This window comes from Macrobrachium rosenbergii, chromosome 22 (genome assembly GCF_040412425.1).
Source record: "Macrobrachium rosenbergii isolate ZJJX-2024 chromosome 22, ASM4041242v1, whole genome shotgun sequence".
In the NCBI taxonomy this organism is placed as follows: domain Eukaryota; kingdom Metazoa; phylum Arthropoda; class Malacostraca; order Decapoda; family Palaemonidae; genus Macrobrachium; species Macrobrachium rosenbergii.
Window position 1 is genome coordinate 49188812 of NC_089762.1, and position 26139 is coordinate 49214950.

General features: G+C 35.2%; 2 protein-coding genes and 1 long non-coding RNA gene across 4 annotated transcripts in view; 2 read left to right on the top strand and 1 right to left on the bottom strand.

Annotated features, from left to right (window-relative positions):
• Nucleotides 1-14893, bottom strand: part of LOC136850869 (glycine receptor subunit alpha-4-like) — a 98932-nt gene extending 84039 nt beyond the window's left edge. For both annotated transcript variants that reach the window (XM_067124908.1, XM_067124905.1), the window contains exons 1-3: nt 14702-14893; nt 2682-2825; nt 678-809 (exon numbers count right to left, since the gene is read on the bottom strand). The gene's annotated coding sequence lies outside the window, so the exon portion shown is untranslated. The remainder of the gene's footprint in view (nt 1-677; nt 810-2681; nt 2826-14701) is intronic.
• On the top strand, nt 70-16993 carry in (protein inturned). The gene is given in 24 exon segments (XM_067124903.1): nt 70-95; nt 1502-1607; nt 1756-1928; nt 3128-3297; nt 3876-4035; nt 4504-4577; nt 5534-5611; nt 6154-6302; nt 6673-6774; nt 7296-7385; nt 7768-7845; nt 8092-8320; nt 8537-8590; nt 8990-9055; nt 9196-9393; nt 10586-10635; nt 10810-10911; nt 11450-11547; nt 11666-11889; nt 12744-12823; nt 13051-13261; nt 14717-14749; nt 14751-14860; nt 15417-16993. Coding segments are annotated over 23 exon segments (2721 nt in total). The 5' UTR covers nt 70-95; nt 1502-1527; the 3' UTR covers nt 15529-16993.
• Nucleotides 16994-19774: 2781 nt separating this feature from the next.
• Nucleotides 19775-24315, top strand: LOC136850872 (uncharacterized). Its single transcript, XR_010856768.1, has 3 exons — nt 19775-19917; nt 21263-21402; nt 24204-24315. It is a non-coding gene; the product is annotated as an uncharacterized lncRNA (long non-coding RNA).
• The last annotated feature ends 1824 nt before the right edge of the window (nt 24316-26139 follow it).

The window sequence follows — 26139 nt, forward strand, 5'->3', positions numbered from 1 at the left end:
TATATATATAAAATATATATGTTGTTGAACGCACCCAGTCAACAAGCTCAACAAGTTTGTTTACCTTTCGCCTGACACCAAGTGCCTTTGTTGAAGTGGGTGACAGTTAGGTCTGTTCATCATAAAACAATTTTCTTACTTTTGAGTAATGTCACAATTACAAACTCAATTTTCTCTTTAATTTAATTGTTTGGTTAATCTCACTGTTTTATTGGGATGTTTCATCCTAAGTGCAGATGTGTTTGAAATGGCTAGGAATAATACGTTAGATCAGTCTAGTATAGGTTAGTAATTCCTTATCGTCCTTCATATGCTAATCATTTATATTTTCCATTGATTACATCTAATTAAGATAGCTGTGGGTAATAACTGGTGATTGAATAGGGTAATACCATGAAGCCAAATCAATCTCTCATCAAGACTTAACTCTGGAGCCTAGCCTAGGATATTTATTAACTGCTTATTTTATGTTTAATAAAATTTTACTTTGAGTTTTAGAATCTACTGCTTGGTAATGTGACCAACTGATTATTAGCTAAGAATGGTCTAATAGCCTATGAGTTCATATAGCCCAAACATGTCTTGGGGGCGAGTGTGGAACGACAGGACAGGTTCTGCGGGCATGAACAAACCTAACCTTTCCTAGAATGACAGGTCCTGACCTAACCAGACCTTACCTTCCTAACCTCACTTAGGATGACGTGCTCTGACCTCGCCGGGGGGAGGGGGGAGGTGCTTTGTCCCATCAGAGACAATGGACTTGGCTTACATTTGAAGGTCGTCCCATCGTTCTGCAACTACCCCATGCCCTGAAACAGACAAACCTTGCATTTTACTCCTGCACTAACACAAAGAGGCGGAATAATTGTCATAATCAAACTTATAAGATGATCTTAGTTAAATTGAGCTGCAAGGAAAACTGTGACCTACAAATTATGAATTTGGTTTTAGCATAACCCAACATCCCATTACCTAACATTGCAAGGTTTAAAGGCAGGTTAAAAAGTATCTGAAGGAGATACAAGGTCAGGGGATGCAGTTTACAGTTAGCCCTCTTTGTAAAAAGTTTTTCTTTTACATTCTAAACCTGCACACAAATCACCATCATTGCCCCTCATGTCTTGTGAAACAAACTGCCTCTTGTGAAATTCTACCACTCATGTCTTCCCTGTTCTTTATTTTCTAATGAGTAACAGCAAGGGTCATTAGCCTTGGTCACTTAGTAACTGTGTATTAAAAGGAACTGACTATCCTGTAGCGTATGTAGCCAGTGAATCCTCATTGGATTCTGCCACAAAAATGGATAAACATATAAATACTAGTTGAAAATTAAAGAATGACTATACCAGATAAATGATGCTAGGGTTGTGGGGAAACTGCCATTTTGCATTTGAATCTTTTGAGTTTTTTTACTCCTGAGTGTAATGAAATGCTTTTCATGTCTTTTCCTATGATTCTATAGCTTAAGAACAGATTTCAATCAAATGGAATTACTTTACAGGTTGATATTAAAAACTGACTTGAGAAATGGAACACACTGACCAGTTCGATTCTGAAAGTGAGAGTGAATCGGTATCATCGCGACCATCAGATGAGTCATCTTACAGGTTAGTATTGTAAATTGTTGTTATTGCTGATACCACCTTGCATTTTGTCATACAACTGTATTTTCAGTGACCATTCAAACGTTACTAAATTGCTTCCGAGCCATAGTATTTGTTTCAACATGACAAATCTTCCTATTTAATTTTACAGATATGATGAAGCCGAGTGGTTGGAACATGTCAAAAGTGATGGCTCTTTACTGTATGTGGAGTCTTACGTTTCCAGCACAGTGAAAGAAAAACAAGTCCAGGCATTTAAAGCTTCTAGTGGGGGTGAAAAGAAACCAGCATTTTCTTCCCCCGTCAAGGAAATAAAGAAGAAAAGTAAGTTGATGGATAATTTTTTTCCCTCCATGTTTTACTACTTCTTCAACCTGCTTCCCATGATGATATATTTAGACCACAAAAAATCCCAAAGAATAGATGTTTAACTCTTGTGGCATGTAAGATGCGCCACCAGTTTGATTGACCAACAAATTTACATAATATGCATTTATAGATTTTTTAGTTGATTAATTTGGAATCACATTTTTAATTATTCACTTTCATTACACCGATTAGATCTTGTAAGCACCAATGTTCACATTTTTAATAAGATTAAATGCAATGAAACATTATAAAGGATACCAGAACTGAAATATATTAAAACCACCATGTGGTATACAGTAGAAAATATACATGAAACATATTGGAAGTTTTTTATCAAACTCTCTTAACTGATCTTTTTCTAACAGTCAGTTATTCCAAAGCCTGCATTTGATTTTTTAATTTCAAATTTATATTCTAGTTATCTTCCTCAAAATGTAGTATGGTAGTTACTTCAGATATCTTGGTGATGGGTTTATATTGCCATTTGTAAGTATTGCTGTTGGTGAAAGTAATCTAAAATGAGAGCAAGACTCATGACTTCTTTTTCTTATTGATGAGTTATTTCATCTCAAAAACTATATACTTTTTTGGGGTGTACTGAACATTATATCAACTGTAAAATAAAAGGTTTAGTATTATGAAATTTTCTCTAGTTAGTACAGGTATTGTAAGTAACCAGATGGGAACTGTAGCAAGAATGGCACCTACCTGTGAAACTGAGTGGTTAATAGGAACTGCTGTTTTAGCACAGTGAACGGCAGGATATTTTGAATCAAATTATCATCAAGAGTTTATTTCTTGCTGAACAATATTTCTAACGTCAGTTGTTCCCATAGTTCCCATATTTTTTACCTGCAAAGAAGACATTTGAACTTTTAAAGGTCAATATGTTGTACAGAACTTAAAGCGGGAAACTCACAACAAGCAAAATGAATTACAGTCAGTCTATAATAATTGTAACAAACATCAGAACTCAAAATTTTATGTATATTACCAACTATTAGCCACTACTTTACTAATCTAAGTACATAGCAGTAATACTTGACTCATCCACATGTGACCAGAAGGTAAGATATAGAAAAAACAAGAGGTTTATACCCCTGAAACTTGGAGATATAACATATTTTACTTTTTCTCTGCATAATATCTTGCAGACAAATTGCTTAGATTGCTTCAACGACGGCCTAGCGTTAGAGTTAAAGGTGCCCATCGTGTAGGCATTGGTGGTGAGAGTGGCCCAAAAGGAGGCCCAGATCTGGCTTCAGCCCCCAAGGTGACATTTCGAGATAATCCTAGTGGGGAAGTGAGAAAAGTTACTCTTCAGGTATGTGGACTTGAATGGACTCTCATATCTTGTAGAAATAGTATACTAATCTAAAGTTAATTTTTAGAGAAATTTGAGAATTGGCGATTGATGGGACTGTGTCAGAGTAAGAAATTTTTTGAAAATGTACGGGGTATTTTTCTGCTCCAAAATTTATATAAATTAATTGTGTAGTTCAAAGATATGCACTTGTACAGTATAACTTTATTTCACCAGAGATTTTTTAAATTGTTAAATTTAAAATTATCTGAACATTGTAGGCTGACATGTTTGGAAAATGAATTTTAAATTTCGAAGCTGTTAAGCTTCTTTCAGTGAAATGCTATGCAATTAACCTTTGGTTTCTGTATGCATCTATTTCATGTATGCTCTTACAGAACAGGATGTAATAGCATAATATTAGCCCCCTCCAACTTCAGTTTGGATAAAAAAAATTTGCTTGTGAACATTTAAACTGAAGACGGCAGTTGATTGAAAACTGTAGATTTCTTGTGAGAATGTAAAGGAGTAGTATTAAACTTTGTAGACATAGATGCAAACTTTTTTTTAATGGTCTGTGAAATGTCTCACACTATCAGGTATTTGAAGGCGGAAACAATTTAGGTCGTCGTGCAAGTTTGTGTGAAACAGTCCTGGGTGTCGTCCCTGGTCGCTTTAGTGAACCCCCTGATTCCCGAGTAATGGTGGCTGGTCTTGTACCTGGTTCTCAAGCTCTTCGAAATGGAGCTATCAAAATAGGTTAGTGGAAAGTGGGCATCAGATCTGTTGCAATTATGCATTGCTCGGTTGGTATTTGTTAGAATATATGGGACTGAATCATTAAACAGATTTTGAATTGTTCTTTTAAAAAATACAATCCATTGTCTAGACCCACAGTTTGTTTGCTCTTTGTGTAAGAACATATAAATTTTCATGAAAAGATTTACTATTTGAATACTGGTAAAGATGGCTTATATCTCTTCCCCTATCAGTGCAGAGATATAAGCTATCTTTAACAATAGGTAAGATTCATCCCAAATAAATAATTTTATTGCCAAAATTCTGCATATAAAATTTACTAGAAGCAAGGACTCACATTTCTGTTAAAAGTGTCCCATTGCAGGCAATATTGTATACAGGAAAGTGAATACATTTCTGAAGTGTATGATAGTAATTTCATTGTTATGCTGTTCTGTTTGTGTTTATTATTTTTATCCATTTCCACAGGTGACTGGCTGAAGGAAGTTGATGAAACTGATATTACCTGGGACAATTTGGATGATATTCTAGCAGAACTGCAGGTGTGTAGAATAGGTTTTCTTTTCATTGCATTTTTGGGACATGGCAAGCATTTTAACTCAGAAATAAAATTGCAAGGACCATATTAATCAACAAAAATACTGTATCGTACGTCCAAAAATAACTTAGCAATTCATCTCCCCATCCCATAAATTGGGTCATCCCAGGTATCTTAGATGACATGACCCATACTCTCCATTTGATATGTTTCATTTCTTTTGTTGTTTCTTTCCAAGGAAAGTTGTTACTGTCAGCTAAGGAATGTTGTGAATGTTCAAGTGTAGTCCATATTAAAGGGCCTCTGTTATTTATCAGCTATTAATTAACAGTTGTATTAAAACAACCTCATAAATTGGCTAACTAGTGTACTGCTCATAACAGTATCATAACTCATTATCACTTACTGGCATCAAGCAAATAATGTTGGCATTTAATAAAAATGTATATTAGCTGTCTGAAAGGATCCTTCTCCTAAAAACAGGCAGAAAAATAAACTTACAATATGCTCTTTCACTAAGTACCATCAAGGACAGAGGTAACAGTTAATAAAACCTTACTGAATATGCATTGAAAAAACTATAGCACAAGGAATTTCACCAAAATTGTATTCAAGCACCAACAAGCAAAACGAATAAGTACTTGTGTGATGAAAGAATAAGAAATAATCAGCCCAAAAAGTTGAGGAAACAGAAAGCTATGCTACCAAAAGACTAGACACATGAAAGTTAGGGCTATTGGCTTTCACAACTCAGGGCTCATGAACAGTGCTACTAGCCACCAGAGAGAGAGAGATCTTTTGAATTGCGAATCGAGTATCTAGGATTCCTAATGACTGTGAATATGGATAATACATATAATGGGATTGTTTAAACACATACAAACCTGATGATTACCTTTACATTTACCCTGTACTGTATATATTTGCAATGTTTCATAACTTTTCTCCTCCTGGCTACAGATTCCGTCCATGATAACGCTTTCTGTCCAAAAATGTGCATCAGAGACCCTCCCAGCTGACCACGAAAGTGATCGGAAGGTAAGAAGCAAAAATGAAAAGGTTAAACATTCAATTTGTTTAGAATTGTTAACAGTATAATGAAGAATTTAGAAACTTAAATTTTTAGTTTTGGTTATTATTTTTGCCTTATGAAAATTCATACAGTTATAGCTCTTTCAGCAACACTTATAGTTCCAAAAGAGGGTCAGAAAACTGAAAAATGGCATGATTGTGATTTATAATATTTGTTTCAATAACAACCATTACTTTCATGTAGCCCCCATTCCAGATGCTTCCTTTGAAGGGGGAAATTTTTACAAAATGGCAACAGCCAAACTCCTCAACTAGCTCAACACGTTGCAAGATATTAAAAAGACCCTAATTGTGTGTTTGCTATTTCAATTATTAAAAAAATCTGTATGTATAGTCCAACTCATTCTGTGAACCAGGTTTTTGTATTTTTGTATAATTATGGAACTGTTAATTTTGTCTCCACCAGGGGAGTTTTACTGTACACCCTCTAAGCTTTATTTCTCAAACATATTTACGTGTTAGACTTGGCTCCTTTTATCATCTTACAGAGGGTAACTCAAACACAGCTAGTGAAAATTGTAACTGGCATCGAAGCAGATGAACCAGACACAGGGTGCTTGCAGGAGATTCCTCATACTGTCCTTTACCTCAGCCTTGTTGGTGTAACAGAAGACTCTCCAGATGGTGCTGATATCAGGTAATGTTTCTGGTCTTCTGTTCTTGCACTACACTATTTGGGAGTATATATTTGTCTTACTTGAAATAGTGTGTAACACATTTATCAAGATAAATCAGATATCTTTACAGTAATTAAAGCATTCTACACATAAATGCATCATGTGTAGAAAAATAATGAACCAAATAATTGGTTTCCTGATGAGGTGACTAACTGAAGTTTAAAGATATCTGTGAACTTGAGAGTTATATGTTCCATCGAGTGAGTGTGGGACAACAGTGAAATATAACTGCTAAATTGGGTAGTGGTGGTTTGCTCGCTAATGCCTAAATTCTGCATGTTCTTTTTATGAGGTTTGTTGCTTAATGTTGTATAATATCCGTAATTTTAGATACCAGTTTCCAAATTGGACCAACAAACTGGTGAAAGTGCGAGGGATGTTCATCACTACTGCACATACTGTTCAGGAAGTTGTTGGTACGCCAGCTTTAAGGTTAGTGTATTATGTTGCTTTCTAATTTATAGGACAGATCACTTGATTGTATTATTGATTTTTAGGTTTTAATTATAGAAATAACTTTTTATGAATAACTTCATTTCCAGTTATTAAAACAACTTTTTTTTATGAACTACTGTCTTTTATTTATGCATCACTAATTTCATTAAATAAAATTATATATATAACTTGAGGCTCTTGTAGACTTGAGCTTTGTTATAACTGGTAATTGCTAATGTGTTATTTTGTGTTGATCTGTTTAGCCAGGTTTTTGAGAAGTACATTTTCATTCATGGTTTTTGGGATTTCAGACTAAAAATTGTAAAGTTAGGCTGTGGTTTTTGGTGGCTAGCATAGGCTAGAGGTCAGAACTTGCCCAGTTCCACCCTTTGGCACTGTAGTTCATAAATCAGATTTTAAATTTATTAATAAAACAAGTATGCTTAAAGCTTTATTTCTGGTCTAAAAGTACAACATTAAAAAGGCTGTCATTTATAGTATATGCTTCACCATTGCAGTTCGACTGTACTGTTGGATGGAGAGTACTATCATGTAGCATATGTACGGGAGCAAAATGATGTTTTTCTTCTCGCCTTGCCACATTCTTAGTAAGTACCATTTAAATTAAGTTGAGCTTAAGGTTAGCATCAATATTGTGTACATATTTAGGTAGCTTTCTGTACAGAATACAACCATTTAACCCACACTCATTACATTTGTGTTCTGTGTTGTATTTTAGATTTAACTATAATTTTTGCCTTCACTGAAGTGGTAACTGGACTGTGGAAGTTTTTCAGTAGATTATGATAGTTTTCCCTGTTCATGAATCTTAAAGTTTACCTCTATCATTTGGTTGGAAGCTCTAATTGTTTATTTCATACAGTGTACAAGCAAAGTCTAGTTTATTGTGGGTAATAATAGCATATTTTTATTATGAATTAAAATTAAATGTAAAGGTTTCATTTTTCTAATGAGTTCCAATCTTTACAGTGTATCAAGCCATGAGATCATTGCTTTAATGGACCAACTTGCTGGGTTAATCAAGTTCGAATTTGGAACACTTTCCAAGTAAGGAGCTGTGGTAAAAAACAGGTTATCAGTCATTCATTTGTTATGAGAGTAAGAATTGAATTTTTAATAAGACTGAGTGCTGATGATTTTCAGTGCCATCTAATATCAATTCCAGAGTGATCAGGTCAGCAGTGTTCATAAATAATGTTCTATATTATCCTGTAAGGTTTAACTGTAAAGATATATTGCAGATTGTGAATGTATTATTTGAACATTTAAAATTGAGCGGCCTGTATTTTTTAGAGGTGTTGGGGAGTCAAACAACAAGCAGTACTTGGATCACTTGATGAGCCACGTGCTTGGGACAGTGTTAGCACAAGGCTTCATGGAAGGCAGGAGGATCAACCAACAGGAGAAAGGGTTTAGTGGTTTGCAGAAAAATCCGTATCTGCCTCAAATTCCATCCAGCGTTACCAGCTGCGTCTTTTCATATCCTACGTGGCTGATGTTGCAGGATGATGGTGAAGCCAAGGTATGTTACATTTTAGAGTTGGGGCTGTTTTTTAATCGGAACTTGTGATTGCTAAAGAAGAAAATTAGGATTTGTATTACGAATATATTGACGATGAACTTAATATATTAACAACTGAATGAATATACTGTATAATCTCCATTAATTGTCAGGGGTAAATTAAGTTTTCATGGATGCTATGGTATGCTAATTAATTTATAAAAAGTACTTTTTCAGCTCCAGATAGACAACTGCCTTAGTGAACTTGAGTCTGGGGATTTTGGAGATGACGTAAGTATTGATCGTTGCTAGATGCCGTACAGTATTTACCTAGTATTCGTAACATATCCATATGAGTTTAAAACCTTTAATTTTTTCTACAGCTGATCACATTCACATATATTGTAATAAAAGAGTCTGGGACTTTACATGATACACTTAGTAGGCAAAACAAATAACCTATCTTATAGTGTTGCCATAGTTTGGTGGTTCTTTTGCTTGCTAATGATCTTTGTGGAATCATGTAAATATTTTATCACAGATGCTATACTTTTTAGTGACATGTTTTGTGTGTGGCCTTCTTTTTTAATTTTTTAAAATTCTGCAATTACCATGATAAATTCCTCAAATGGTAGGATAGAAATAAATTTTGTTTGTTTAATAACTTGCTGTTATTTTTCTGTGTTTCAGGATGATTCAGATTGCGAGGATTGCGCCCCTCTTTACAACATATTGGGATGTGGCCTTTTCTATAAGGTAATTCATACTTGTAAAGGTATTTAGATACCGTAAGTCTCTTATCCTAGATTTCTCGTCTTATTTTGCTGGCACATTGAATCCAACTATGTTCTTCAGGCAAAGAATTCACAAAAAGTCTTCTTTCTTCCATGCCACAGGGATATTTGGTAGCCTCACATCTACCTAGCGAAGAACTAAGAAATGTCTGGCTGTACTGTTATCATCATGGTCTGCTCACACTTACTGCACATGAATCAGTGAGCCAGTTGGTTGCCTGGAGACCTGTGTATCCTTACAATGATCCATCTGTTCCTCAAGATGAAGCCATCAACCATTACTTGCTTGTTGTTGCTATGGTAAACATTACTATCATGAAAATAATTGTAACAGCAAACTCATTACTTATAAATAGCCGACATATTTGGTCAGAGAATTACATGGACACCACAGTCCCTTTACAATTTGCATGAAGGTTCCAGTAGTGATCGTGGTCAGTATTATGTATCCACAGTTTCAAGTACTGTATTAGTGAGAATGAACACAGTATAACATTCAGTTTCCTTCTTTTTTTATGTTTGAGAATTCTTGCTTCTATTTTGTTGTTACTCTTTTGAGGTGTTGGTCTTGGTTGAAAGGGCACATGATATTGGTGGTCAGGAGAAATGTTTCCTTCGTTGTGTTCAGGGAGGAGTTCTCCCTTTGAATTAGGATTCAACAAGACATGCAACTGATAATGACTCCAACACTGACAGATGCAAGAGAAGAAATATTCCTGGGCACTAACAATGCCAGTGCCTACTCGCTATAATGACTCCAACACTAAAAAAGATGACAGAATAAGCATTTCAGGTGTGAACAAGACCAGGGTGGCAGCCTTTAACTCCTGGTTAAAACAGCATCTGATATTGATGGGCAGGTAAAATGTTTCCTGCTTTGTTTTCAGGGAGGGCATCTGTTGATTAGGAACCCAAAATGACCTACACCCAATAATGACTCCAACACTGAGAGCCAACAGAATAAGCATTCCTGGGAGTGGCCACCACCAGTGTGGCAAGATAGTTGTTGGAAAATACCCGTGGCTAACCAGCACGCATCCTGCCCCCCACCATCCACCTTGTTTATAAGGATCCAGACTCATTGTTACATATCAGGCTACACTCATCATTAGTCATGATCATGCACAGTAAAGACTGAGCAGAATGTGGCCTTGAAACACAAGGAACAACTTTGCTGTAATGAGTTTTGTTATCCCTATGGGAAATTTTCTTTTCAAAATGTTCCAGTTCTAAAATAATGAGGCTTTGTTGTGACACTGATTGTGTACTAATCTTGGAACCATTACAGTGGATACTGTTATTTATACTTGTATAACAAATACATAAACAAGAAGCAATTACTTTTATCTGTAATCAGTGCACTTCCCCAAACCTTATGTTTTGCAAGAATTACTGTAATTAAGATTTTCTTGTGTTATGATTCACATGCAGAAGACCATTAACCAAATTCAGTACGTTCTTTCTAATGCAGTGATATATTTGTCTCACCCAGAATCATTGTCTCCTTGGCTTACTCCTAGAGGCAGGGGGAGTGACTGAACCGTAAGTTATCCTTCCAAATGTGTCATCATGGACTGTTGGAAATTCTCTTACTTATGATCTTATACATTATAATTAATTTGTAGATTGTATTTATTGGTGTTTATAAAAAAAATTATAAATAATCGTAAGGAATAATCATCTCCAAATAATATCCCTTATCTTGTGTTCTTACAGATTTGAAGAAAATACAGGACCTGATCCTCTACTGGTAGATCAAGCAGAGGCTTCTCTCTATCAGCTGCATGCATTACATGTTCATGCTGTTTGCGAGCAAAGGTAAAATCTAAAGGATGGTACTGCATGGTATTATGTTTTACAGCAAAGTGTCATCACTCTTATTGTAGAACATATGTGATTATATTTGTTCCCTTTCAGATTGATTAAATATAAATAGTGAAAGCACCAGATATTTTAAACTGCATGTATCTTGTATTGGAATACAATATAGGTGATTTCTTGTTTTATAAATATACAATGAAAGAAGTCAAGTATGCCACTTAGTTGCATGCATGTAGGGCTGACATCAAATAGAACTTGCCTACTGAGCAGAAACATGTTTATGCATACCATGTTTTATTGTTGCATAATGTGTTCCATTCAGAGTGTCTTAACGTCATACCTACCAGGAAAATACACATTACCTAGTACATTACCAAGTAAACTAAATGACCAATTTTAACTTTGTTACCTCTAAAATCTGCCTGACTGAGTCTTATGATTATCTGTTGATTTCTGATTCATATGCTACATAATGTTAAAATAAATTTTAGACACAGTTTGTTGTATCTATAAATATTTTTGTTTTTTCTGCTAGTTTGAACTGTGGTGGTATTGAGACAGTTATAGCTGATGAGAAGTTGGGAAAAGGAACTCCAATCAAGAAAACAAAAGAAAAGCCTGAGGTTGTCGAAGGTAATTGTCATTTCAGTTCTCTTTTGTTTGATGTCTGAAATTAGTCATTTAGGATCTTGATAAGGCTTATCAATCCTGTATTGCTTTGTCTCTGTTATAATGATTATCTCCTTATTAGGAGGCATAAGACTGCCAGATGTGCCTTCAATTTTGAAGCAAAAGTCGTCGCCCTTGCCGGACTCCCGGCTGCATACCCATGATCACATTGGCTGTGAATGTGAAGGAAGTACTGGAGAAAATAGTGAGGAATCATTTACTCATAGTTCAAGGGATTCATCTTTAGCTTTAGAAGATGAGGAAGAAGGCGATGAAGACTCAGATTCAGATTGGAGAATATTTAAGGTTAGTTTTATGGATAATATATTTGTCTTTGCATTTTACCGTATACCCTTTTTATTATCTCTCACAAATATCTCAGTATGTCATCTCTGGGCCCTGTAGTGGCTACCCATGGGATATTCAGATAACTTCATTTCTATTTCAAGCTATCCCATCTCCTGTTTCATTCATCCCATTGTGGACCAGTACCTGCCACTTTATTCTTTTCATATTAGTATCTGGATCTTAACTCCAGACCTTTCGACTGAACAGATTATGAATCATTTCTTTTTAGGCCATTCTTTAGCTTCTGAGTCTGTTTTTAGGCCGATATTTAGCTTTTGAGCCTGACCTACCGAGGTAACAGATCCTAACACTCACCAGAACTTTGAATGATCCTATATCCTGGAGTGGGTTAAAAATTTGTGACTGATTCAGGTACAGTACCTTCTCATTTGCTGATATCTTCCCAGTCAGAGAACTGTTCACTACTTCATTTAGCTTAGATTACTGGTATAGGTAGATGTCAGCTACCTAAGGCATTGGGTTGTTTGATAAAAGCACTTGAATTTGTTTTAAGTTCTTTTCTAACAGATTTTATGTTTTATACATATTATCCATTGTTTACTGTGAAAGTTATTCCTCTGCCTACCCTGATTAGATGCAGGTGCCCCTAATTTAGAATGGAACTTTCTAGTGAGTAGCATAAGTGCATACAATTGTCAGCTTTAAACTGCAAGGTAAGACTATCGAAATATTTTTTCCATCCTGTAAGCCTACATTTTTATTATATTATTATTCAGTAGAGGCAACATACTGTATAGGAAATTTTAATCCTACATTTTTAAGTGTATATATTTACTATATGTACTTATCAGTCTGCAGAGAGTCGTGGGCTTCATCAGTATGATCTAGAGATGAAAGGTTTGGGTCAGAGGCAGGCATCATCTCCTGTGAGGTTTGTAGCTTTATTAAAAAATCAAAACTTCTATTATGTAGAAAAAACTGTACATATTAAGGGAACATGGGAATCATTTAAGATGGAAAAATATTTTACATGCTACAAAGTACGAAATTGTTATAAAGATATAAAGTTAGATGAGTAAATCTTTTTTTATATTTTCAAATAAGTAAAATTTACAAAATGTGCTTGAATGTATTACAGAATTGTTCTTTGTTGCACAGGATAACTAGTGGGAAAGATGCTGTGCTTTTTCATATGGTGCAGCTCGAAGTAGGAGAAGGAGTTCTTATACAGCCGCTGAACTCCTCGTGTTCTTCACCGGCATCTTCTCTCCCACAGCAACCCCCACCTTTCCATGCTCAGATCATGGATAATTTCAGATTTACAGCCACGCACATTCATCATGTCCTTCATGCAGGCATAAGAGCAAAAGTATGCATCAGTTGTAGTTTCTTAATTCTTAGTCTAGCTTTATGCAGCCATCTGAGATACTACGAAATGTACAAAAAATCTGTAATTATCCAGTATCATAGTGCATACTAGTATGTACACATACTCATTTATTACTGCATAAACAGTTTCATCTTTTTAATAATCCTGTGCCGTATAAAACCTATTGGTTTCTTTATTGAAAACAAGCCTGTGGAAAACATCCATTAACTATAGCAAATGTGATATGCTTGGGTAAAATTGCTGTGTAATATCAGATATGGAACCTGGCAGCCTTCATGTCAGCCTATAGAACAGTACCATTTCCAAGAATTCCAGGAGGAGCTCAGTTGCATGCTCATGGAACACAACACTAATTGTATGCCTTCTGGGCCTATTATTATTTGTATCATTCTAAAGAAGTTTGATCAAACCCTGAGAGTCATGTTTTCAAACAACAGGTGAAAATTGGAGCAAGACAATTACTAGTCAAGGAAGTTGGAAATTGGTCTTCTTTCCATGAGAAGCCTTCGCTCCTTGCACTTCAGGCTGGTCCATCAGAGTAATGTCCAGTAACTTTACAATTGTCACATGCTGTACCATTTAGTCATACCCATCTTTGCGTGGGCAGTTGAAAACAAGGTTGTTCTTATTGTAAGATTTATTCCTGATATAAACCAACATCCTTGTCAGCACACAGAGTGAGCAGTGTGAGCTAGGTTCTTCCAGCAGAGTAGACCCTTCATTTATAGATCAGCAGATCCCTAAGGTATATATGGGGTAGTCCCCTAGTAGACATGTTCACCCCCAACTTAAACTTCCAGGGCCCAATTTACCGCTAGCGAACGAAGTGTTTTGCTTTGAGAAAGGCTAATCCATCAATCTCAAATCAGATGCATCTGATCCATCAGAACTTAGACATATTAAGCTGCATGTCTGTAGATTACTTGCCAGCATGAGCTTTTCTGCTACTTTCCTCCCAAATTTCTGCAAAGGCTACGTACAAGCAATGAGTTTGTTTTGAAACAGATTTAACTTTTCAAAAACAAAATTTTTCATTACAAATATTACTTTTACTTTTATTACTTTCCTCCCTATCCCCTCGATTCTCTTGCAGCTGGTGAAGCAGTACACAAACTAGTTAGATACCTCTGTGAGATGCAAGGAACTCTATAGGCATACTCTGTTCTACAGGGCTAGGGATACCTTTCTTTTATCAAGTCTAGAATGTACACGGGGCTTTTGACAAATGCACAAAAGAAATTTGAACAGTTTTTTACTTACATTCCTTAGTCATTGTACCCATTGATGTATCAAAGTAACATTTCTTGGAACAAAACTTTTCTTCTATTCTTTCAAAAGTTTACACAGTGGATCAATCAAATCTGTCCTGACAGTTTCTTGAGAAACTTATAAATGAGATAGCATGATACTTTTACTTACACACTTTCATTACAGGAGTCTGGTGGAACCTATGGATGCAGTACAGCACTTGAATGGCATCAAAGAACATGGGGTTCTTTTCAACTATAATCCCCCCACAGGAGATGGTGGAAATGGAACCAAGCGAAGGGCACAGACATTCTCATATTGGGTTGTAGGGTGAGTTTCCTCCATGAATACTGTCCACAAAACCTGTGGGATTATTATTATGAAACAGATGAAGCAAATATACAGCAACACACATTACAAATGGTTTAACCAGATCATGAAATTCTAATATAAAGCTTAATAAAACATATAAATATTATGTTTTGGTGTTAACCATGAAATGGGATAGTTTTAAGTCATTGGCTCATTTTCTAAGTCATAAGACTGTATTATGTACTGTACTGTATTTATTTTCATTTTGGTGTCAACTCAACAGTCATAAGTATTTTATAATAATTTCCTTATTTTATTTAATATATTCATGTACAGATCTGTATTACTCCAATATTTATTTCTTAATGCAGCAAATATGAAATATAGGATACCAGTACAAGTAGTTCTGAATTCTGAAATGCTGCATAAGTAAATAATTTTCTGATGTTAGTTTTCTCATTATCTTCACTTGTTCAAAACTCTTAAGAACACCAAGAAACCAACCCAACTATCCCATTCTTGAAACCATCTTTGAAAATTTTGCAGGATCTTCATAAATTAATTTTTTTTTCAGGCGATTGATTCCTGCCCCTTACCAACGAGAAGTTTACGTCTGTTACCATGAAAGTATTCCTCAAAACATACTCGAGTTAGCTTTTAGAACTTCACTTGGATCAGTAATATAATCAGAGGTGACACCAGCAGTAAAAAAAAATGTCAGGGTACCCTTCAGCCTCTTTTAGTTAGTTTATCTTTAATATTCTCTCCTAACAGGATTAATCTGGGCTTATAGAAGTATTACGCTGTTTGAAATTGCTATCAAGTAATTTGGTGGAGTGTTTGTTAGCAGCTAAAGATTGAAGAATCTGTCAGTAAATTAATCAGCATAATCAGGCCCGAGATGCAGTATTTCTAATCATTCAGATGGCTTGTCTGATATATTTTATTTTTTTATCCAGAAAAGTTTAAGCAGGAAAATATGTGAAAAGGACAGCCAAGTGGTAAGACTAAGTAACAATTGAAAACTTGGAAGCAAAAGTTGTTGCAGCAGGTGGTGGAAGGGATGCTGTATTTGAACATTTGTATTGTTTTAAATGACTAAAAAGTAATCAATATACTTATAAGGAAATCTATCAGGATAACAATATCTTGTTACTCATAGAACACACCTGATACCACATTGGAAATATTTGCTTCAAGCCATCCATTGCATTGTAGATTTTTGATCTGACAGTAATTAGTTAAAGGTCCTTTTATTTCTTATAATATCATCTTACTTAGAAAATTTTACCTTTCCTATTATTTCTGGTTAAAAATGAAACTAACTTTTCAAATACTGTACCGAAGTTTTAACTCTTGATATTACTGGCCAATGGGTAATGTTGTGTGCCTGGCAGCTGGTAGTACCGTCCTTACACTATGCATGGTTATGGAGCTCAAAATTTTGGATGGTTACTGATCTCTCCAGGATTTTCGTGGAATATTTGCATGAAAATGTTTCATTGGCTTTGTATTAACCTTATTTATATAATTTTACTCAATGATTCCCCAGTAGATCATAATAAAAGCTGCCCCTCAAATGGAAGTATACCCCAACTTCCTCACTCTTCCCAATTAGCTCATGCTATGAAGAGTGCCCCTCAAATGGAGATAGACCCCAACTTACTTTATCTTCCCATTCAAAGCAAATTCATAGAATTGCAGCAGGAATCATTCTTTCTTACTATGTAACACAGTAATAGTGCTCCCACAAGTTGTATTTTGAGAGTTGAAAATGAAAGTTTCATGTGGAAAAGTACAAATTCACTTTCTGTGATATTTCAGAATCTTGATATACTCAAAAGAAGGCAGACATAAGTTGAGGCCTCATTTGGTAGTCCTCTTACTAAACACATCTGTGATATGTCGTAATTTGTCTCAACGAGTACACCTACAGGATATTGCGGCCACATTAAAGGTGTTTAATGTGGTGTTTGTGCTTTTTAAGTTTTGATATTTTTATTATTGCTGTTGATTTTGTCATTGTTACTTCTTTGTATATATGTTTAAGGTGAAAAGAGTTTGTATTTCTGAAGGACTCAAAACAGGAACTGTCCGTCCATGAGTGCCCATTTGCAGCCTCGAAACTGATTAATAAATTTTTTAACAAAATTGCAGAGCATTTCACTTTCTATGATGTTAATAAACCTTTGCTTAGCCCCTTTACACTAGGTTCCTTTAAGGTCTCAAACATAAGAACTGAAGGTTTTGTACAATATTTTATGGAAAATCCAGTTAAGCATCTTGCTGTTAAAACATGTTTGTGGTATCTGTGACCACCTTTGCAAATTTAACTGCAAGATATATAATGTGGATTTTAACGACGATTGGAGCTGGAATTTATTAGTCCAACATATTTTTGTAGCAATTCTGACCAGGGGGGGCCGTTGTAAGTCCCTCTTGAATTATGAAACCAGACAACCAATTTTTTAGGCATTGCAGAGGAAAAGGATCAAAAATAAAATAGGCACGTAAACATTTTGTAACTTATTTAATGCCACCAGGATAAGTAGGAGGTTACGCATTAGGCCTACGTTAGGCTAAGGTGTATTCAATTATAAAATATATGGGCTGGCACTGACACTGGATTGGACTTGAACCTAGGCATTACCATAGACCTGGAAGAGTTAAGTTATGATGCAACCTGTTACCCAAACCGGTACTTCGTTCACCAAGCCTAGTCTTCATTTTTCCTACCCTAAACCCAGTTTCTTTCTGTGGTTCCTATGGGTGCTGTTATTATTCAACAAAATAGGGAGGAGAGTTTAATGGGTTACCAAAGCATTTTAACGGTAAAGAATATATTCTCAAGAAATTAAACAAATACAAAAACCTGAACAGACATTCCAACTCCATCCTAGACCTAGGCCTATGTTTAAGATTAAACGTTATTAATTTAGATTCGAAATAGCAACCTGCATTTAGTAGTACCAAATTCTTTCATTTTTTACATGTCTGTTTATATCTGTAGCATTATGGAACAGAACGAGTATATTAACATTAAAAAAAAAACATGTTAAAAACTCGACGTTACCTGCAAGGAGCAGTAGCCATAACCTTACCTAATCAACTGAGGTTCAACCAGACTGTTATCAATGCCTAAAAATGTTAGGTTTTTTTATAAGAGCTGACTAACGACTTTGGTATTATTTTACTGTCTAAAAAGTGAACATAAAATAGTTTTTTTATAAATGATTTTGAGGTTTATTTCCACTAATAAAATTTAAATATAAATGAAAAATTAATAAAATATCAGTATCACCCCTCTCCTAGCTAATACGGCAAAACTGTAGTGCCGTTTTGCCGTATTTTACCGCGTGACAAGTCGTAATTTTATTAATTATGTATACAGTATATCATTTGCCGGGGAAGGATAAGCATTTGCGATTAAACCTTCATTTGCACAACAGAAAAACCTATATTTTATGTTGAAAGCAATTAATGTCCCCCGAAATTTAAATATAAATGAAAGTGCTGATCAGTATCACTCCCGGTAGTGCCGTTTTTTTACCGCGTTGCACTTTTACTGTTCTTTGCATAGGCCCTAGCCGCCCCTGGCTGCAGCTACCCTCATTCCTTTTACTGTATTCTCATTCTTTCTTCCACCTTACTTTCCTCAGCTCTCTCCTAACAGTTGTTTCACAGTGCAATTGCTGGGTTTCCTCCTGTTACACCTATCAGACATTTTCACTGTCAGTTTCCGTTTCAGCGCTGAATGACCTGACCTGATAGGTCCCAGCGCTTGGCCTTTGGTCTTATTTCTGTATTTGATATTCAATATATCAATACCAGCAAGCGAATTTCGCGTAAGAATAAGAAAATGAGACTTGATGTGTAAACAAACAAATGATAATGAAATCATATTCAATAAAGAAGTGGAACATAAGAGAATGACGGAACCATGTTAATGACCATAAAAATAAAATAGTAAAAGACTTTATAATATATAAATATTCAGACTGTTAAATTACGGAAACGATTGTATCATACATAATCATAAGTAACGGAAATAGCAAACTGTTTTAACATTAAAAGCAGAAGTGATTGTGATTATTATTTTGATAAGAATAAATTGGTCAGGGTAAACTTTAACCTGTACCTGATAAATGTACGGTGCCCGCCAGATGGACCAAATCAGGACGGACAGTTAAACCTGCATGTTTAAACAGGGATGGTGATAATTCAGGAAAACTGTGTGTTTTCAGGTAAATAATAAAAAAGTACCTAATGGACACAGTTGGGACCAAAAGGAGGGCATCTAAAAATACACACAGGTGTTGAGGATACGGGATAATACAATTTTGCAACGCAAATAATGTTTACATTGTTTATTACACATATAACAATGCCCAGTGACAGATAAAGGTAACAGGCACCGGAAACAATTTATAAGGTCTTTATTGGTACCCAACCGTACTCCAATTCTAGAACTTTTTACTGGGGTTAAAACAAAACCGAAAATAAATGGAGAAGTTAAGTTTAAAAAACATACCAAAAATGTTTTGTTTTTATGTTTATTCAAGATAAGTAAGAAAAAATTGTCTATCTAAATTATATTTTTATTTTTAGAATCATATTAAATTGTAAATATATAACAAAAATATTAAGGTAACGATATAAAATGAAAGTTATGCATGCGTGCGTACTAAACAGACCTAACTAAATTCACCCAGTTGCGAAAAGGGCCCATACTAGTCAAGCGAAAAACAATATTGAACTTTATATCAATGTGATAATAGACAAAAAATATAATATATAGAAGTAAAATTAATTATAATTATTTTAAATAAATAATTTTATATTGAAATGTTGATCGTAAATCAATTAATATATTTTAAAAAGCTTCTCTTAAAAGCTACATTGATCGCATTTTCTTCTCGACGGTGAGAGTGGATTGCAGACCTCCGACTCATCACATAACGAGAATCATCTCCCTCTAATATACCAAGATGTTCGCCAGCAGACTAGCCGTCGCATCCAGAAACATCATGACCTCTGCCATCAGGCGGGGAGGCGATGGTGGTGTGCCTGGTGCTGTGAGTATTATGGATAAACTCTTAAAATTTAGTTATATAAATGTGTGAAAACGGTCTCGGCAGAATCAGCTGACTCGGTGACGCAATATAAGTTTGCCGTGTTTTAGGTGTATTTTATTTTGATTTGGAGGTTGGTACTTTAATTTAAAAGACCAGATTTTATTTATATGTTCATTATGGGTAATTTAGGATCATTAAATACCGTAGTATCGAAATTTATTCGATCTTAGTTTGGGTGGGTTGTGATGACCGGCTTGTAACCTATGGCGATGTTCAATAACCTATCGTAAGTAATGAAGCTAGCCAGAATAATTAACCAAAACTACTAAAAGCTTTCCCGTAACCTTCATCAGTGTTTATTAATCTGCCGTATAAGTATTAAAGCTAACCAGAATGTTAAACCAAAGCTACTAAAAGCTTCCCCGTAACCCTCAGCAATGTTGAATAATCTGCCGTATAAGTATTAAAGCTAACCAAAATATTTAACCAAAGGTACTAAAAGCTTTCCCGAGCCGGTGCTTGCAAGCATTTGTTACTGATAATGTCTTAGGCTCTAGCTTAGACTTGCCGTAAGTTAGTTTACTAGCCTAGGAAGGTAAGGTCTGGTTAGGTCAGGACACGGCATTCAAGGGAAGGTTAGGATTTCTCAGACCTACCCCAGTGTCCCTACTGTGCATCTACTCCTGCCAGGAAATTGTCTTTAGAAAACTTGCATGAAAATGGCCCACATCAGAAAAACCATTTCAAAAGGGATACCTTATAACCTAACATTCTTCTCCCCTTACCTAACCTGACCCGAGCAACTCTGAATAATAAATCAAGCCGTTGCTTCAAAATTTTTGAAGGGAAAACCTATATTTTTGCCATTTTTCCAGTTGGATTTTTCACACTTAGCCCTGACCCCATACTCTGCATCTCCTTCAGTTCACTGTACAGTATTAACAAAAAGCAATACGTTAAGTGAGGGAGTTTGAAAGAATGTATTGATGAATCTGACATTTTTATTTCGCTTTGCCAATCAGTTTTAGTCAAAATGGTTTAGAATGCACTTTTACTTAGCCTGCTTGATGAATATTACCTTTTTTCTTTTACAAAATATTTGCATTTTTGTTGTATGTGTTCTGTCGCTGTAGATGAGAACTGAAGATATAATTTGAAGTTTGTAATTTCCAATTTTTATCTTCTTTATTGGGTAACAACGTTTACCTAATTTATTTCAACAATTTAGCATATACATTGCTCTAGATGTATTGGAATTAATGATTTTTTTATCTTGATTTGAACAATTCTGGTGTTAAAATTGCTCTATATTTTATACTATTATATATGTATTTTCTTTTTTCAGAACCTCCCATTCCAGATCCAGAACAGAGTCCGCCTAACTGCACTTTTCATTGTGTTCTTTGGATCCGGTTTGGGACTTCCTTTCATTCTCGTTCGTCATCAGTTGCTGAAGCAGTAAATGTTACTTAGAATATATTTAAGGTGGGTCTTGTAATTTTTGAATTAGGCTTATTATTGCCAGGTGTGTTCAGTAGCCTTTGGCAAACAAATTTCTTGTCAAGATATAAGCTTCACCAATTGGATATTAGACCAGAATTTGCGTAAGAAGGATGTACAATTAACTCCCTGATAATTTGAACTTGCCCTGTTTTGTAGTTGCTTTTATCACACCATCTGTGTGACCTCTTATATGTAAGATTTCTAAATGTGAAAATATTCATAAATGCAAATGAATGTACAGAGCTAAGTTACTGCCCTTTCAGTAAAAACTGACGTCCAATTGGAGAAGTGTAATTACGTTCCTGGTTGCCTTATTGTGGGATGTATGAAAGATAGATGAACATTATACGGGACAATCATTTAAGTTTTCCATTATACCCTGGAGTTGTATTGCATGGTGGTTGTTTTTCAATCATTCTGTGGTAAATTGTACATGGAAAATTGGAGCCATAGAAAATGTAACAACAGGGGGTATCAGACATAAAGTACATGAGCGTCTTATTTACATATGCACTATTGATCAACATATAGATAATCTGATCTCTGAGTTTCCATTGTTTTCCTACTCTTGTAAATACAGCATTCATTACACAATCAGTACAATACTGTATCTTTGAATGTCTTTTATTGTTTCAGTAGGCTAGGTTATTGCAAAAGTTTTCAAATGACGTTGTTACCACGAAAATACAAACCATCGTCTTTATGTGGATATGCGTTGGCACAGCCAGGACCGATTGAAGCTTGGAAACAAGGTCTCAAAATTGGTGATATCCCACGTACGTGGGTTGTGGACAGTCACCCGTGCATACCTTGTGCATAGCATCAGTTCTGGCTCAGTGAATTGATCAAACAGGCTTACATGTTAGAGAGCTCAGTCGTAGAACATACACCCTGGGATAAAGCTCATGAGGACAGCTCAAAGGCACCTTGGTGTCAGAGGAATTTCTCCATAATTGTCATTTAGTAGGAAATTTTTGTTTGCCCAAATACCAGGGACAGATGTCTGGAAACAGACTACCATTCCTTATCCCACTTGAGGATGTCATCCACCAGCCTTAGGGCACCATAAGACCCTTGTTGGCTGCCCAACAGGTTTTGCAGATATTGATTTCCATATGGGCAGGTGGAGATAATGAAAGGGATAGAACCATTTTAGGCTAGATGGTGTAATAGGATCATACTCCATGAGCAGAAATGCCTTATGAAACCAGTCATCACATCTAAAAAGTGACATGAAATTTCAGCCCAAGTTGGTATTTGTTGTCAAAATTCTGGCATTCTTTTCTAAGGTGAAATGTGTAGTTAGGTTGAATGGAAATGGTCAGTGAAATCTTCCTAAAAGGCTAATTTAGCAGGGGATACTTGTTTCTTTTACTAACCAGACTTAACTAGAGCTTTTTCGCTTCTCATCACATAAGCAAACCATCTCATTTCCGCACCATAAATATTTATTTATAATGGGATTTTTTATATACCATTTTTTGCATGTTTCTTTCCCTCCATCAAGCCTTTTGCTTCTAGTACTGCTCTCTTGATACTAATGTCATTCCATTTCATCACCCCATGAACAGATATATTCAGAGTGCATCAAGATTGGCACCTTGCCTTATACCATCCATCTCTTTTAGCATTTACAGATAATGCAATGAAAAACCGTTACTCCTTGTATGTTTGCGTTCTGAGCATATCATGCAAGTCTTAGTTTGTTACAAAGAATTATATTCACCCTTGTAGCTCTCCCAGTGCCCCTGTAGAACTGCTTTTTAGAGGCTATACGATTTTCGTTGCTTCCTTGCCAGTCACTGTAGTAATTATTTGGTAATTATTGATTTTAAAGGCTTTTCTCCAGTTATTTTTTTTTTTTCAACACAGGTCCTTTGTATACAGAAACTTAACAGGATCTTCCCTTTTAATGTGTTGTGCCTTTTCCATTGCTGAGCTGAATATAGGTCAGTATTGGTCCTTGATGGACACCATTAATCATGAACACTCTAAAACTTGACCTGCTGCTGTCTTCACTTTAGTTCCCAAACCCTGCTCCTGAAATATCTTGCTTCTCTATCCTATACTCACTAGTGCCTAGAGATCTACGTAGGATGGACATGGAGAAAGCCTTGAGATAGTTAGTGGTTCAGCTGGTAAAAGTCAAAGATTAAGACTTGGTAACTTTGTAGGTGGAAAATTGACTAAAGCGATATGATTTTGATTACTTACCATTGATTATAATGAAAGCCCTTCCCTCCCTCCTTTTCTTCCTCGCAATTGGATGCAGTCGTGGACAGTATACTAGGAAGCAAAATCTTGAATTGATGAATGTGAGAATGGTGGTTATACCTTCGGTAAGCAGCAGTCCCCCTTATTGTGAAATTTGATGTGTTCTTCATAATCTTCAGTGACCTGCTAAGACATAGATTCAGAATTGAGACTTTGACCTGTTACTGAATGGTTTCAGTGTACTACCTAAACAATACAATACATTTTTGAGTAATGTTTGTTATAACTTGTAGCCTGGTTGACTGTATGTAGGATAGTGTGGTTGTAGAGATTACCAAAATTTGATATCACCTGAAATTCAGGTTATTTTAAAAGTGCATATTATAACAGTATCATGTTTCCCCTTGTGATCACAATGTTATTGTTAACCATTATACAAAAGTTCAACGGTTCATTAAAATATGCCACCTACTTGTGATTTTAAGTGATCATTAATTAGCTATATTATATGCAACTAGCTAGTATAAACTTTGCCTGTAGTGACATTTAATTTTTCTTTTTCTTTTCAGGTAATGTCGAAACTGGGAGAAATCTGCAGATTTTTTAATGTAATACAGTATATAAGAGTGGAGTCCTATTTCACCGTGTAAATTTCTTAAAATACAGACCCCCCACTGATAAGGTTTTTATATTTACCTTCAGTACAGTATTTAGGAGATTCGTTAATGTAGAATGCAGTTTATTGGTTATTTAAAGTTAATCTTGAACATTTTCAAGCTAGATTTTCAGAAGAAATCTTGATCACATATCCTGCAGGTGGCCAGGCCTCTATGAAACCAGAATATGCCTCGAGGAAAGTATGATTTTTAGATTTGTTTTAAGATTATCATCTACTTTTCAAGAGCAAGTGTAAGATTTCTTTGTTGGTTTTTTACAGTGTATCTTTATGCGTATACTGTACATTGTTTTTCAACTATATGTTCATTTTCCTGAGGCATGTGGTTTCTAGAACTATGCTATCATTCATGTTGGCTATAGGCCACCAGTGCTGTGAATCCTAATCTAACTCAGTCAAGAAATTAGCCTGCTTATAATGAAGGTTTGATTATTTCCTACGCTGAAGCACCACATAAGTCCCAGCACTTGGCCTTTGGCCAAAATGTATTCCAATCCAACTCCATTATGAAGGCGTGAAAATCTGCACTCTCTGGACACTGTAACCTGATAAATTTGTGAAGTGTAATATACTAGCGAGGGATTTTTTCATGAACATATTTGGTCACAGACAACTTCATAAGTGACCATTACCCTCCCCAGTCAGAGATAATCAGAATGTTTAACCCTTAAATAAAACCATTAGAATTCCTTCAGTGTTACAACTTCTGTACTACATATCAAGTCATGACTATTCTCTCTTACACTTCTATGTTCTTAAGAAATAAAGGTTAACGCTAAGCAGTGTATACTGACGGTTCCATTACTGAAAGCTTCATTATGTACAATATGCAGCCATACTTTCTTAATAAAGGTTTACACTATGCAATGTACAATGATGGTTCCAGAGCTTCATTAGGTATATGATATGCAACCATATTGCCTAGTAAGACAAGCCAATTTTCATTACTGTACCTCTCTTTAAACAGGATTGACAAGGAATGCTATGGAAGCACTTCTGAACTTATCCAAGAAGTTTCATTTTACAACAGGGTTGAATTTACAATGTTGAATCCCATCGTATGTAGTCATGAGATGCCAGTAAAGCAGCCTAAACTGTCATTTCTGTGACTATTAAATGTAGCCATTCCTATCAGCTATTATTTGAAATATGTAATACCCATAGTCATGAATAGTTATCAGTTTCATGGGTTGAATCATATAAAGTACATTGCAATGAATGAAACCCATCAGTGGATTGAGGCTTCTTACCAAAGAGACAAATATAATTATATCGAGTGTAATTTGTATAAATGTATTATACAGAATATAGTCATTGTATTTTTTATATTAGAAAAGACTGTAAATGTACATTATACAGAATATATATGTAAGGTTAAATACTAAGATGCAGAATATTTTGCCTGACTATGAATACTGTATTTTTGCAGAAATAATACATTTTTTCATTTTAGAAAAAAATGACAGTAATGGATAAAAAATTTGATGGTATAGTATTAGTAAGGTGCTTAGAGTTTAATAATTCTTCAAATTTTTGGTTAAATACAAAAAATTAGTAAGATAGGGTGTAGCTATTGATACAAAATGCATTGGTAAATGTAATTTGAAGTGATTGAGAACAAGACAACATATTTTTATATAAAATAAAGTCCAAGGAATACAAGAGAATCCAGGAACTGCAAAAGTTAATTTTTATGAAGAGTTTCATTCAAAGTAGACTTGGTTTATTACTTGCTAATATTCTCAAGGTCTCCAAAGTTATATACTTTAGGCTAATGTAAGAGTCATGCATGACAGAAGAAATAAGTAAGACAGGAGTAAAAGGTAGAC